Raw genomic sequence first — 15,844 nt, 5'->3', positions numbered from 1 at the left:
GCCAGGTCGGTTCACACATACGAGGAATTGGACTTGATGTCATGGTGCAGACATCAAATATAAAACAAGAAATCTTTAAGGACACCGTAATAAAATATAGTTAATAGCAGTCGCTTTCTGAATGTTTTGTAACGCATGCTAACAAAGGCAGCTTACATTTGCAGTAATCTCTGTTCTGTTTTCACAGGCCATCTCCCAGAAACCTGGATTAGTGAAAGACCCCCACCGCTGGCTAGCTGAGACAAAGGTATGATTATTACACGCAGTGCTGCTTTTCCTTACAAGGGATTTGTCTAAATAATCAAATATATAATTGAGAAAATGCAAGATGAAGTACTTGGCACGCCCTTGAACACCATGCTCATTCCCAGGCCTACACTTTATAGAAGATGAATGAAAGACAATCGCAACACATCTATGTAACCAGTGTTATTTGGTCCTTGTGAACAAATAATGATTTAACTAAGTACATATGCTTTTGTGTGTTTTTAAAACATTTACAAAAGCATAACCCCCATGAAAAGATGATTTATTATAGAGGAAACCAGAAGAAGCAACCACAGCTGAGCACTGATGTGTAGCAGAGTCATCAGTGATCATAATGAAACTGATAATGACCATAATCCATAATAATTATGAGCTCAAGGAAAATTGGAATTTGCTATATCCTTAGAAGTTCAATCATAGTACAGTATTTCTCGGCTATCATTCCTCTAAGCCAGCATTATGTTCAACATGATGTTTTGCTTTTGTAATTTATGAAGTTATAAGATGCAGTTGTTGTTTTTTTATTGTGTGTCTTCCTGTCTTTTGAAGTAAAATTGCCACTTGACTTCTTTCCAACACAAATCATCTCCTCTTTAGTATTGCAACGACGTTCTGTATAAATGAAACCTGTAATTATGGCTGCGGCGGTGATGCATGATACTTTGTTAAAATGTGTTTTCACAATTCATGGTGTTTATCACCATAATGTATACCTCCTGTCAGAAATTCTTTCAGAAGAATACAAAACCACAGAACAAGAGGGATAATTAACTCCCTTGTTAGCACTTTCTATGTTAGTAAAATCAAGGTATGATTTACGTAAGGGATAATGTGCAGCGAGGCGGTCATTATGGGTAAAAGAACACCCGACAGGCAGGAACTCATATAAGGCCTTAGGCAAGGCAGGGCAAGTTTATTTATATAGCACTTTTCAACACAAGGCAATTCAAAGTGCTTTACAATAAAGGAAAGACATTAAGAAAATGGCATTTAAAATCAGTTATTAAAAATAAAAGCTAATAAAATAAACATAAAAAAGAAATGGATAAAAGTTACAGTGCAGTTTAAGATATGAATAGTTTAATTAAAAGCAGCGACAAAAAGAAAAGTCTTCAGCCTGGATTTAAAAGTAGTCAGAGTTGCAGCGGACCTGCAGGTTTCTGGGAGTTTGTTCCAGATGTTTGGAGCATAATAACTGAACGCTGCTTCTCCATGTTTAGTTCTGACTCTGGGGACAGAAAGCTGACCAGTCCCTGAAGACCTGAGAGATCTGGATGGTTCATAGTTTAGCAGGAGGTCAGAAATGTAATTTTGGCCTAAACCATTCAAAGCTTTATAAACCAGCAGCAGTATTTTGAAATCTATTCTTTGACACACAGGAAGCCAGTGTAAAGACTTCAGAACAGGAGTGATGTGATCCACTTTCTTAGTGTTAGTGAGGACTCGAGCAGCGGCGTTCTGAATCAGCTGCAGCTTTCTAATAGATGTTTTAGTGAGACCTGTGAAGACACCATTGCAGTAGTCGAGTCGACTGAAGATAAAGGCATGGACAAGTTTTTCCAAATCCTGCTGTGACATTAGTCTTTTAATCCTAGATATGTTCTTTAGGTGATAGTAGGCTGATTTAGTAACTGTTTTAATGTGACTGTTGAAACTCAGGTCAGTCCATGACTACACCTAGATTTCTGGCTTTATCTGTTGTTTGAACATTGCAGACTGAAGCTCAGCGCTAACTTTTATACGTTCGCCTTGGCTCCAAAAACCATTACCTCAGTTTTATCTTTGTTTATTTGGAGAAAGTTCTGACACATCCAGTCATTGATTTGTTCAATGCACTTACTCAGTGTTTGAATTGGAGCATAGTCTCCTGGTGAAATTTACGTAAATGTGTGTGTCATCCGCATAGCTATGGTAACTTATGTTGTCTTTAAAAATGTTGGGTTACTTAACGGTACTTTGGTCCTTTGATAACTAGGGATGGGTATCGTTTGAAATGTATCGATTACGATTCCGGTTCTGCTTATCGATTCCGGTTCTTATCGATTCCCCGTTTCGATTCCAAAATTGTAATAGAAAGAGGTCAAACGTTTAGATAACAAAATATCTTTATTCTTTTAAGCTTTAACTGAAATTGTTACAAATAAAAAATATACATGCAATACAAATGTATTGCACAATAGCTGTGCTTTATTTTAATTGAGCTATGCCTGTGGCAAGCTATTAACATGCATTACACTGTGCCTTGTCTTTTTCTTTTTTAGTGTAGTGGAGCCTCACTTTAGAGCGTTTACCGCAACCCATCTTTGGTGTTATGATGTGACTGAGCTCGTGAACTGTCTACGGGAGGGCGGGGGGGAGCATCGCTGCGGGGCAACTGTGGACCTCTTGTCGCCTGTCAACGGCCCGTTCTGTGATTCTCCAGGTCCGCCCTGTATTCCACCGGGTCACCGCGGTGCAGACGGACCCGCTGGAATACAGGGTCTACCGCGTTTTAGGAACCGTTAAGCAGAACCGAAATTGTGTCTTTTGTATGGGTACCCCGGTACCCGGCATTTTCTTATCGGTTCTCATCTGGAACCGAGTTTCGGGTCCCAACCCTATTGATAACAGAGTAAGATTGTTGAACTGTAAATAGTACCATAGTGAAACACTGAAACAATGATAGAAAACATATCTATATTGGTTATTGCTCCTTCATAATGCCCTTAAGTTTTGATTAAACTTACAAGAACCCTTGATACCCATATCACTCCAGTCCATTGATTCTAAATGTATTTCACCAACCAGACCAAGATACGCTGGCTGTGTGAGGAGGTGCGGGAGTGCAACACAAGAGAACAGCGGCTGAGGAAGCAGCAACAACAGACCAGGGATCAGTTCAAGGCCCTGAGGCAGAGCCAGGACTCTGAGCAGACGGCTCTCCTGCAGCGCCTCGATCAGCAGGAGAAGCTGCTGCACTCCCTCGACACTGAAAAGAGAGGTACATAGACGGCATCTAATTAGAAAAACACCATGTTGATTTCACTTGGGAATGCAGTGCAAGATCATCTTCAATGCGGAGACGAGCTGTACAACAGCATCATGTAAGCAGCTAATACGTGAGAAATCCTTTAGTTTGCCTGTGTATGGTGGTGAGAGGCGCAGAGGTGGGGGACTCGAGTCACATGACTTGACTCCAGTCAGACTCGATTTTTGAACTCGAGACTTGCTTGACTAACATTGATAAAAGACTTGACTTTGACTTGATATTCATGACTTGAGACTTGACTTGAGACAGATGACTCGAAAGGACTTTACTTTTTTTAATTAAATATTTGCATTTGTTTTTGTTTTGTACGGAGCCCCTAAAGGGCAATGAAAAGAAAGATACTGTATCTCGTTCGCACGAGAAAGTTACAGGAGTGCCAAGTAGGAAGTGGAGCACACAGGAGACAGCCGTTTTCATTGCAGACTGTAATGTTTATGTTGGGAAATGGCAGTGCATACATTATTTTAGATATATTCCGAACTTGGACTCTCATTCGCTACAGCACCAGGAGGCAGCGGGACGTGTAACTCCGCCTCTGAGAAGTGCAGCACCAGCGCACAAGAGCTGTGCCTTTTACGCAACGCCTTCACTGTGTTTACTTTCATTAGAACAGCTGAAGAGCGACCGCAGGCTGCTACGTTTAACCACACACACCTCTACACACACACACCTCTAAACACATCGAACTGCCCGATTAATGCCACCTATTACTCGTTTTATGAAGGAGATTGTCCGGTCACTAAGGCGCATTGTGTGGTGTGTGTGTGTTGTGTGTGTGTGTGTGTGTGTGTGTGTGTTGTGTGTGTGTGTGTGTGTGTGTGTGTGTGTGTGTGTGTGTGTGTGTGTGTGTGTGTGTGTGTGTGTGTGTGTGTGTGTGTGGTGTGTGTGTGTGTGTGTGTGTGTGGTGTGTGTGTGTGTGTGTGTGTGTGTGTGTCCGACAATGGCATTTGTCTGGCCAACTCCTTATGTATATGTGGGTGTTCCCAAATGAAAGAAATGTGTTTAATCTTAATGTCGCACTGTCTGCACACAAAAACACTGATGCAATATTTCTTTGTGCACTGACACCGTTAGGAAAACATGTGAGTGTCATATGGGAGCACCTGAGACCGGAGGAATGCTGTGACACTGCTGAAGGGGAGCCAGGACAGGAGGCTTAACATGTTGATGGCCAATATTTGTGTTGTACTCCTGTTATCACTTTAGAGCCCTTTTAGAACGTATAGGGTTATACTTTCAGCGCCCCACTCTCCATTGCTGTTTATGTTGAAAATAAAACTAATCTTTTCATAAACACAATATTTTAACTGATTTAAATGCAGAAACTGGGGTTATTCATCAGAATTCCGTATGACTTGACTTGTAACTTGCTTGACCTGAGCAATGACTTGACTTGACTTTCTTGATTCTCACCACAGTGACTTGGGACTTGCTTGAGACTTGTAGGTTAAGACTTGAGACTTGCTCATGTAGGACTTACTCCCACCTCTGGAAAGGCGTAAATACTTAGCATAGCAAGGTCTTAAGGATAGTCTTCCTTAGGCGCATTCACACCGCAGTACTTTTCCCACAAAGGTTCATAAGAGCTTAGTTCATGAGAACTCTTTAGTTCTCTTGAACTAAGTACAGATCGCGTTCACACCGGAATAAGTCCCTGGGGGTGGATTAGGCAAATGAAGCCACTGACGTCACGTCTTCTTCTTCTTCTTCTTCTTCTTCTTCTTCTTCTTCTTCTTCTTCTTCTTCTTCTTCTTCTTCTTCTTCTTCTTCTTCTTCTTCTTCTTCTTCTTCTTCTTCTCTTCTTCTTCTTCTTCTTCTTCTTCTTCTTCTTCTTCTTCTTCTTCTTCTTCTTCTTCTTCTTCTTCTGCTTTGGGTTTACTGGCAGGCCGCAAACCACTTCACGGCGTATACTGCCGCCCAAAGTCCCCGGAGTTGGGGACTGGCCTTCCAAGTAAATCGCCAGAACGCCGACACCTCCTCATCTCCACCGCTCCCATGTTTTATTTTGTGTTGCCATAAGTTAGTCTCTGCGTTTGTGTGCTGGGTTAATGCTAATGCTAATGCAAGGATAATAAAATGGCGGCTTCACAAAACTTTTTGGGAGTTTTACGGGCGTGGTTTGCAATCCGCCCAGCCAATCAGACATAGGAACCTTTTTCTCCCACGAAAGTCCCTGCTCTCTAGCAGGGACGGAAAAGGGGGTAAAAAAAGGTTCAGATGAACTCATTTTAGCGACATTTCGGAACTATATCGTAACTAAAGTGGGAAAAGTACTGCTCTTGACTCTTTGACAGTCAATTTGATTGAAACTAAACAACTGTTTTTCTATTTCCATGAAATGACAACCTCATTAAAGCAATGACTGATTAACTGCCTGCATATTACTGAGTGCTTCTTGTCACCAAGTCGTTGCTGTGTGTTGTGTGCTTACGGATGCTTAACATGTTAAAATGGCGGTTGCTCTGTATCTGATGCATTGGTTTTTTTCAGTATCATGCACACTGGGATGTCTGTTTATGATGACAAATGTTTTAGGAAGCATCCTAATGTGTGTGAACTTTCCGACTTCTGGAGACAATTGACTTGTTTTCTACTTCCCCACTCCCAATTTCTTTCACTGAGTTTCTCCTAATGAGCTGAAACTGCCAGAGGAAGAACAACTTGTTTTGTAGCGCTTCATTTGAACAATGCAGTGAAATGGGTCTAATTTGTGTTCCATAAAGAGAGTTGAAAGACCCGGTGAGACTACAGAGAGGGGTCGTGAGACATGGAGAGGAAGATGGCAGAATGTGCTAGTCCAGTAGAACTCGCCAGTATTTATTTAATTTGTTGGGCTATTGTGGTAGCATTGAACCATTTAGAAATGTTAGATTATCCATACGTTGATACACCCCTTAGGAAACACAGTTCACTGCCAGGACTCTCTTTAGTTATAAGACATAAGAGTTGGGCCAGCAGCTAAACTATCTGGTTATTTGATATACATGTGTGCTTGGACTAGCTTCTCAGTAGTAGTTGCTTAGTGTTTCTCTTGTGTTTATAGAGTGGTGCAGTGATGAGTCTTTTTGTAGGCCAAGTTGCCAACCCAGAAGTTAGCAGAGCAAGGCAATGACATTTTTAAATTGGATTTGGGAGTACTGCAGAAAATAAGATTTTAGGCAAACCCACATTTAATAGATATCTACGTTCATAATTCAACAGGACGTTATAGAGTGGTGAAGGGTGACACCTTTTTGTAGTCCAACCTGGAAGCTAGCAAGGGCTCCCTCGACAAAAAGCAATGGGATTTGATTTGGAAAACGCATGTTTGTAATACTTGCAGTTTTTTTCAGCAGGATAATCCCGTCATATTATTAATGAATTTTGGAGAGTAAATGGAATCGGCAGAAGTAAAAAGCTATCGTTAGCCAAAAAAAAAACTTCGTCATGGTCACATGGCTACGTGCAATGTAGGGCTACTTCTAAAACATCATTATCTTAGTTTGCATGTTAGTAGAGAGCTATCACATGAGGAAATATTTATTTCTGATTCTGTTTTCTTTTCAGCCATGTTTAAAGCCGGCATTGAATGCAGCATCCGTTATTTTAAGCAAAACACTAATCCAAAATCAAAACAGAAGTTGGCACAATAAGTATTCTTTATTGGGAGAATAATTCTCTATGATTATATTTGACGATGATTCATACACATCAAAAGGTTTTTGAACATTTTCTTTCTTTTTTTCTTAGTTCCATAATGAGTTGCCATCTTTTTATTAAAACACAATAATAATAAAAAAAAACACAAAGCAAAAAGCTCTACAGGAATAATGCGGATCGCAGAAAACATGAGTAAATATTGTGACATTTGCTAAGTCCCGTAAAAGGTTGGTCTCTGGCTTATTCCTGTCCCAGCTGGACTACGGTGATACCATCTATAGGTTTGCCTGTCCCACTGTTTTGGCCAAACTTGACCCAGTCTACCATGCTGCACTGCGTTATATATCAAATGCACCCGATAGGACTCATCATTGCAAACTGTATAGCCTAACTGGATGGTCCTCACTTAGTATGCGTAGGATGCAGCATTGTTTTGTATTAATGTATAAAGCCATTTTAGGAAAGCTTCCACTGTACATATGTGCCAGATTTGCCCCAGTTTGTGACCTCAGATCCAGTGCCTGGATACGATGCCAGGTTCCTGCTGTGCGGACTGAGGCTGGAAAAAGGAGTCTTTTTTATTCTGGTCCTTGGTCTTGGAATGACCTTCAATCAAAAACTGAGGGCACTTGTCCCAATAGCATGTTTTAAATTGAAGTTGTCTGAAGTCCTTACCACCGGCTGCTCCTGCAGTAATAAGTAGTGCACCTTTCTTACTGTCCTAATGTGTACAATGTAGTGACTGCTTTTTTGTCTTTTGTTTTCTTAGTTATGTTCTCTGTATTTTATATGTTTGGCACATGACCAATGAGGGCACGAGATAAGTTTGTGCACAGATGGAAGGCTGACAGGCAGGTAGGCCATCCAGTTACTTTAGCCGGGCCGGCTCAGATGATTGGTCGTGCTTTTTACAGCGCTACAGCTTCCACAGATGACATTTTTTTTATGGATTTTTGGTCAAAGCACTTAAGATATTCATTGCTATCGGGATGTTAAGAGCATTCCATGGAATATAACAAAAAGTATCTCGAGTCGGTTTCTCAAACTTACCTACCCCGCCTTTAATGTTCCAAAAGGTCTTTATTTGTCTCATACTGCCTGTGCTGTAGCACCTCTTTTCACCCTCTGTCTGAAACCAGTGCCCAGTCTGCTCTGATTGGTTAGCTGGCCGGCTGCTGCTGCTGCTGCTGAATAAAATCAATCATGCACCTTTATTGAATCCTATGTCAATAAAACTTGACATTTCTTTGTTTCAGAGCTGTTGGACAGGAGTCGCAGGAAGGAGGAAGACATGCGGAGCCTTCAGGTTTGCTTTTCTGCTCTTTATTAATCCCTATTTGTTTGTGTCTGTAAATCTGCACCCTAAACAGATTTTAAATATCCAGCTGGCCTCATTTCTACTGCGCTGCCAAAAAGAGACAGCTGGTACTATTTTTCATTTATACACCACATTGCCTTCAAATTGTGTTTTGCATATCTTTTGGGATGTTTCTGAGTAACTGCTGGGCTGAGTCCTGTGATGCAGTGCTCCAAACATTAGTACAAACAGCCGTGCGCTTGAGAGACTGCTCGCAGCCGTGCTTGGACAAGTAGCTAATTACTGCAGACACCAGGCCTTGGAGTTTAAAAGCCACCAGAGGCCTTGTCTCTGTCTTTCAACACCGCAGCATCTTCACTTGGCGTGCCACCAACTCACCTCGTCTGCATCACACGAGCCCCCAGTGCCTCGTCGACCCTTTGCTCACCGTTAAACTACAAAACACATACGCTGCGTCTCAATTCTTATACCTCTGTACTAACATTTGCGATGTTAAGTGCATCCCAATGGGAGGTATTGCCGATGCAGACTCTGTATGGTAAAACATTGGAAAAGCTGGACACTCCTCTCACTCAACAATCAGCGCCTTGGCTGCAAAACGGAAGTGTGTTTGCTCCTGTGATCACAGCACTATACAAATAAAAGTTAAACAAGCGTTTCTTTCAGTATTTATTGAACGCATACAGGTGTTGAAACAAACCCCCATTCATTTTATTGGGTTAATTGAGCAGTCTGTTATGGCTGGCTACTGCGATCAAATTGTTGCTCGCGATCTAGCTGGTTAACAGCGCTGATCGTCACTTCCAGGAAAGGAGCGAAACATGCGGTTTGAGCTACAGGGTGTGATACAGTGGGGTGGAGATGACCTATTTTGTAAGCCAACCTGGAATATCGTAGCAAGCGCACCCTCGACAAAAAGCAATGGGATTTAACATTGGATTTTGGAATATTGAAGAAAATAAGATCTGTGACAAACACATTTATCATAGTGACGTGTTTTTGTTCAGCAGGATAATCTCACATATTACAACATTTCTATTATTTTCTAAATCGTAACTGCAATCCCGGAAGTAAAAAGCTAAAGCTGTATTCAAATAATAATATGCAACAGTGTAACATTTTCAAAACACTTTAAAGATACAGTTGACTTCGAGACTACGGACCCGGAAGTGGTCAAATGCTAAGTCAATTTCAGGTTAAAGACTCATTCCTGCACCACTTTTCAAACAGTGCGCAAGTGTTCACTGTACGAAGTAGAGAATCAGCAATACTCTCACACACACTGAAATGCCCGCTGAGCATTCGTTCCTTCCCAACGTCTGTCTGTACCTCCGTGTTGCATTCGCGGTCCCATCTGCGGCTGCACGATGGGACCTGCCAGAGCTCTCATGCAATTAATCAGCCGTCTCAAACCCGGCCGAGCTTTTAATTATGACGGATGAGGAGAGAGACGTGTAGAGAGGGAAGGCAGAGTGACTGAGGGATGTAAACGAGTGAGGGAAAAAGGAGGGTGGGCTGACATATTTTTTTTAAAGTACTCTTCATAGAAAAGCGTCAACACGTTGGAGGCAGCCGGCAGGTGTGTGTTTGAGTGGCAGATAAGAGGCATCGCATCACTTATGCATCGTTAGTGAGGGAACATCAGTCAGGAGCGGGATGAGCGGCGGGAGCGCCTTGTCTCTGTGTGTATGATAAGAAGCCTGTTGTGAGCTACACACTCCCCAGCGCCTTCATGTCCTTCCCTTGTTACCTATTGGTTGCAATTAGGGCTGTCAGTCGATTAAAATATTGAATCGCGATTAATCGCATGATTGTCTATAGTTAATCGCAAATTAATCGCACATTTTTGATCTGTTCTAAATGTTCCTTAGAGGAAGTTTTTAATACTCTTATCAACATATGAGTGGACAAATATGCTTTATGCTAATGTTTATTATCATTTGAACAATGACAAATATTCTCATGAATATTAAACACAACAACCTCTGAACATTAAAAAGATCCGCCTCAATTCAACCTGGAACCTCTCATACAATAATACAATACTGTGTGTGTGTGTGTGTGTGTGTGTGTGTGTGTGTGTGTGTGTGTGTGTGTGTGTGTGTGTGTGTGTGTGTGTGTGTGTGTGTGTGTGTGTGTGTGTGTGTGTGTGTGTGTGTGTGTGTGTGTGTGTTGTGTGTGTGTGGTGTGTGTGTTGTGTGTGTGTGTGTGTGTGTGTGTGTGTGTGTGTGTGTGTGTGTGTGTGTTCCGCCTGTCCCCGGTAGAAACTGTTCCCGGAAATGTCCCCGTTTTTTTAATATACGTTAAAAACACATAGCAAGGTGAAATAAAAACGTTTCATGTCAGGAAACACTGGGTAAACAGACTGTGGTCAAGCCAGCCCCCACTTCGGAAAAACCAGTCAAGCCAGCCCGCACGTTGTATTGCGGTGCGCGAATATCCTATGCATTACGGTAGAGGTGTAAAAACTGCCTTCAAAATAAAAGCAATAACAAATATACCTAAAAAACACTCCAAACATATTCATATATACTGGATCTTAAATTAAGAAATATGTACAATATAATGTGATCAATAATACTTTAAAACAAACTGTAAAATGTAAGGATACAGTTATGAAGACATATCTGACATTTCCACTGGTTGACTAATTTCAATTGATGTTGACACCATCTCACATCACTCCTAAAATAACATTACTTTCTGTTTAAAATATCAAATTAGATCTATTGTCCATCTATATTTTGATTATTATTTAATGGAAACTGTCCATAATCAAAGAGTCATTCGAGGTCAATCAAATACTTATTTCACTTCAGGGTGATAGCAGGAGTCAAGTCAGTCATCTAGTCAATCAGAGAAAATCAGGACAATCTGATGTAGAGTTTCAAAATAAAATAGTTTTTAAATCTCATATATGGGCTATCGTCCTTCTGTTTTTCTACAAGAATAGATAAAAAACTGTCACATTTTCAAAGACTTATTTCATTCCAGGGTGATAGCAGGACACCCCATCTAGTCACTCAGAGAGAATCTGGACAATCTGATGTACAGTTTCAAAATAAAAGACCACTGAAGTCTCATATATGAGCTATCGTCCTTCTGTTTGTATCCAACAGTTAAAATGTTAGAATTACATTGAACCAGAATTGTCCCCCTTTATTCTTTAACAGTGAAGAAAATTCGATATGTTAATGAGATTTTGACCGCAAAACTCAAAATGCCCTGGGTTTTAATTTTGAAAATCTGGTCACCTTATGCTCGAACGGGAGCTGCCTGGACGCTGCAATCATGTTGCGCGCACTGAGTGTGCTGACTTTTCGTACAATGTCCCACTGTCTGGCTTGTTATCTGTGTTCTTTATTCTCCCGTCCAGGAGAGAAGCTTTAAAAAAAGGAGACTAATTAGAGGCTTCTCAATACTCAAATTTCCCCTCCTCGACTCCCCTCCTCGACTCCCCTCCTCGAGACTTAGACCCGCCCACAGGAGATGCGAGCGGAGGACCGAGGAGGGGAACCGAGGAGAGAGGAGGGGAAGTAGCAGACGTTTAAAGAAATGAGAACTCCTCTCCTCTGAGCGGTCATATTAAAGCGACGTCCGTTCATTATGACGTGGCAACAGCTGCATCAGCTGTCGAGTGTTTTGTCATATTTTATAATCTCTGTTAGATCAGCTGAACATTGTTCCCCCACATATTTTATTTGAATTCATTGAGAGTGCGGTATAATGAGACAATAACAGGCTACAGATGCGGACACACACACACAAATATATTTATATAAATATATACAATTTAAAGTATGAGAGCACTCTCATAATAACGTAACACAGTCAGAGACTGGATATACCCCCCCCCCCCCCCCCCCCCTCTCTCTCTGGTCGCTGAAATGGGGAATTGAAATTACGGGCCAAAAGTTGTATTTGCAAGTATTAAAAGTAAGGACATCAAACCAACTGAGACCCGTCTGTCCGCGGCATCTGCGCACTGTACAACACACACCTACACACTGTACAACACACACACCTACACACTGTACAACACACGCACCTACACACTGTACAACACACGCACCTACACACTGTACAACACACTGTACAACACACGCACCTACACACTGTACAACACACACCTACACACTGTACAACACACACCTACACACTGTACAACACACACCTACATACTGTACCACACACACCTACAGCTGCTAAAGCATAATCAGGCTACAGCCGTTGTGTATTTTATTATGTGAAGCACTAAATGGTCTTAGAAAAATATGGACTCTTTGTAGATATCTACTAAACTAAAGCAAATAAAGAGAGCAGGCCTGTTATACTGAGTGATATATATTTTACACACTGCTCTGCTTTCTGCAGGACCTCACAGCTGTTCTCACTGTAAACATCGCGTTGCGATGAGAGCAGGTTCTCAAATAATATCCAGGGGATGCATGCAGAGCTGTCATTGGCTGAGATAAGTCCGGCCGTGCGTCACGCCTCCACCGTTCCCGGAAATGCATCCGCGGAGGAGCCGTGGAGGAACCATCAGTGTATCCTCGGTTATAGCTCCTCCAGAGAGCCTCCTCGATGCTCGATCCTCGGTCCTCGGTGTGCATTTAGAGAAATGAGACGTCCTTCAAAATGGCGCGCTGAAATTCATTTCCGGGTCACTACCGGAGGACCGAGGAGTCGAGGAGGGGAAATTTGAGTATTGAGAAGCCTCTATTGAGTCTCTTAGAAGGTTCAAATGTGGTTACTTTAATTAAAAATATGGCGCGGTAATGTTACAAACAGAAGAATGTTCAGGCAGAAAACAGCTGTGTTCTGGCTCTCGTGAGCGAAGAAAGAGGCCAAACCCCTCTGGTCCAGCTGTTTATATTTTTATGCTGGCTCCTCCCTGCGGGCCGGCTCTCCACGTTTTAATGTCCGTTGTTACGTTATCAGAGGATACAGACATCGTACATTCAATATATATCTAAACACGCCGTTTCTCCTCCTTAACTCTTTCATGACTTTTTATTTAACACATTCTAAACGCTGTAATCAATACTCCAAAAAATACAGGAAATACTTCACGGCAGTTTGGTTTCCGTTCGTTCCGGAAATGTCCCCGTTTTTTTAATATACGTTAAAAACACATAGCAAGGTGAAATAAAAACGTTTCATGTCAGGAAACACTGGGTAAACAGACTGTGGTCAAGCCAGCCCCCACTTCGGAAAAACCAGTCAAGCCAGCCCGCACGTTGTATTGCGGTGCGCGAATATCCTATGCATTACGGTAGAGGTGTAAAAAACTGCCTTCAAAATAAAAGCAATAACAAATATACCTAAAAAACACTCCAAACATATTCATATATACTGGATCTTAAATTAAGAAATATGTACAATATAATGTGATCAATAATACTTTAAAACAAACTGTAAAATGTAAGGATACAGTTATGAAGACATATCTGACATTTCCACTGGTTGACTAATTTCAATTGATGTTGACACCATCTCACATCACTCCTAAAATAACATTACTTTCTGTTTAAAATATCAAATTAGATCTATTGTCCATCTATATTTTGATTATTATTTAATGGAAACTGTCCATAATCAAAGAGTCATTCGAGGTCAATCAAATACTTATTTCACTTCAGGGTGATAGCAGGAGTCAAGTCAGTCATCTAGTCAATCAGAGAAAATCAGGACAATCTGATGTAGAGTTTCAAAATAAAATAGTTTTTAAATCTCATATATGGGCTATCGTCCTTCTGTTTTTCTACAAGAATAGATAAAAAACTGTCACATTTTCAAAGACTTATTTCATTCCAGGGTGATAGCAGGACACCCCATCTAGTCACTCAGAGAGAATCTGGACAATCTGATGTACAGTTTCAAAATAAAAGACCACTGAAGTCTCATATATGAGCTATCGTCCTTCTGTTTGTATCCAACAGTTAAAATGTTAGAATTACATTGAACCAGAATTGTCCCCCTTTATTCTTTAACAGTGAAGAAAATTCGATATGTTAATGAGATTTTGACCGCAAAACTCAAAATGCCCTGGGTTTTAATTTTGAAAATCTGGTCACCTTATGCTCGAACGGGAGCTGCCTGGACGCTGCAATCATGTTGCGCGCACTGAGTGTGCTGACTTTTCGTACAATGTCCCACTGTCTGGCTTGTTATCTGTGTTCTTTATTCTCCCGTCCAGGAGAGAAGCTTTAAAAAAGGAGACTAATTAGAGGCTTCTCAATACTCAAATTTCCCCTCCTCGACTCCCCTCCTCGACTCCCCTCCTCGAGACTTAGACCCGCCCACAGGAGATGCGAGCGGAGGACCGAGGAGGGGAACCGAGGAGAGAGGAGGGGAAGTAGCAGACGTTTAAAGAAATGAGAACTCCTCTCCTCTGAGCGGTCATATTAAAGCGACGTCCGTTCATTATGACGTGGCAACAGCTGCATCAGCTGTCGAGTGTTTTGTCATATTTTATAATCTCTGTTAGATCAGCTGAACATTGTTCCCCCACATATTTTATTTGAATTCATTGAGAGTGCGGTATAATGAGACAATAACAGGCTACAGATGCGGACACACACACACAAATATATTTATATAAATATATACAATTTAAAGTATGAGAGCACTCTCATAATAACGTAACACAGTCAGAGACTGGATATACCCCCCCCCCCCCCCCCCCCTCTCTCTCTGGTCGCTGAAATGGGGAATTGAAATTACGGGCCAAAAGTTGTATTTGCAAGTATTAAAAGTAAGGACATCAAACCAACTGAGACCCGTCTGTCCGCGGCATCTGCGCACTGTACAACACACACCTACACACTGTACAACACACACACCTACACACTGTACAACACACGCACCTACACACTGTACAACACACGCACCTACACACTGTACAACACACTGTACAACACACGCACCTACACACTGTACAACACACACCTACACACTGTACAACACACACCTACACACTGTACAACACACACCTACATACTGTACCACACACACCTACAGCTGCTAAAGCATAATCAGGCTACAGCCGTTGTGTATTTTATTATGTGAAGCACTAAATGGTTTTAGAAAAATATGGACTCTTTGTAGATATCTACTAAACTAAAGCAAATAAAGAGAGCAGGCCTGTTATACTGAGTGATATATATTTTACACACTGCTCTGCTTTCTGCAGGACCTCACAGCTGTTCTCACTGTAAACATCACGTTGCGATGAGAGCAGTTTCTAAAATAATATCCAGGGGATGCATGCAGAGCTGTCATTGGCTGAGATAAGTCCGGCCGTGCGTCACGCCTCCACCGTTCCCGGAAATGCATCCGCGGAGGAGCCGTGGAGGAACCATCAGTGTATCCTCGGTTATAGCTCCTCCAGAGAGCCTCCTCGATGCTCGATCCTCGGTCCTCGGTGTGCATTTAGAGAAATGAGACGTCCTTCAAAATGGCGCGCTGAAATTCATTTCCGGGTCACTACCGGAGGACCGAGGAGTCGAGGAGTCGAGGAGGGGAAATTTGAGTATTGAGAAGCCTCTATTGAGTCTCTTAGAAGGTTCAAATGTGGTTACTTTAATTAA

The 15,844-nt window shown here is 41.7% G+C and overlaps 1 protein-coding gene across 3 annotated transcripts in view; it reads left to right on the top strand.

The window, feature by feature from the left end:
• The first annotated feature begins 109 nt into the window (after positions 1–109).
• The window catches only part of LOC117444830 (centrosomal protein of 128 kDa-like), a 28,481-nt gene continuing 12,746 nt past the window's right edge, over positions 110–15,844 (top strand). The window contains exons 1-4 of one of the 3 annotated variants that reach the window (XM_071202787.1): positions 111–247; positions 1,488–1,563; positions 3,055–3,247; positions 8,191–8,240. In XM_071202787.1, the coding sequence (XP_071058888.1) occupies positions 8,226–8,240 (15 nt within the window). In that variant the 5' untranslated portion in view covers positions 111–247; positions 1,488–1,563; positions 3,055–3,247; positions 8,191–8,225. Of the gene's footprint in view, positions 248–1,487; positions 1,564–3,054; positions 3,248–8,190; positions 8,241–15,844 lie in introns of all 3 variants that reach the window. The other 2 variants (XM_034080203.2, XM_034080205.2) reach the window with 2 other exon arrangements.

Source organism: Pseudochaenichthys georgianus, unplaced genomic scaffold (genome assembly GCF_902827115.2).
Source record: "Pseudochaenichthys georgianus unplaced genomic scaffold, fPseGeo1.2 scaffold_946_arrow_ctg1, whole genome shotgun sequence".
Lineage (NCBI taxonomy): Eukaryota > Metazoa > Chordata > Actinopteri > Perciformes > Channichthyidae > Pseudochaenichthys > Pseudochaenichthys georgianus.
Note: the sequence above shows the minus strand (reverse complement) of the source record. Positions and strands in the feature narration are given on the sequence as shown.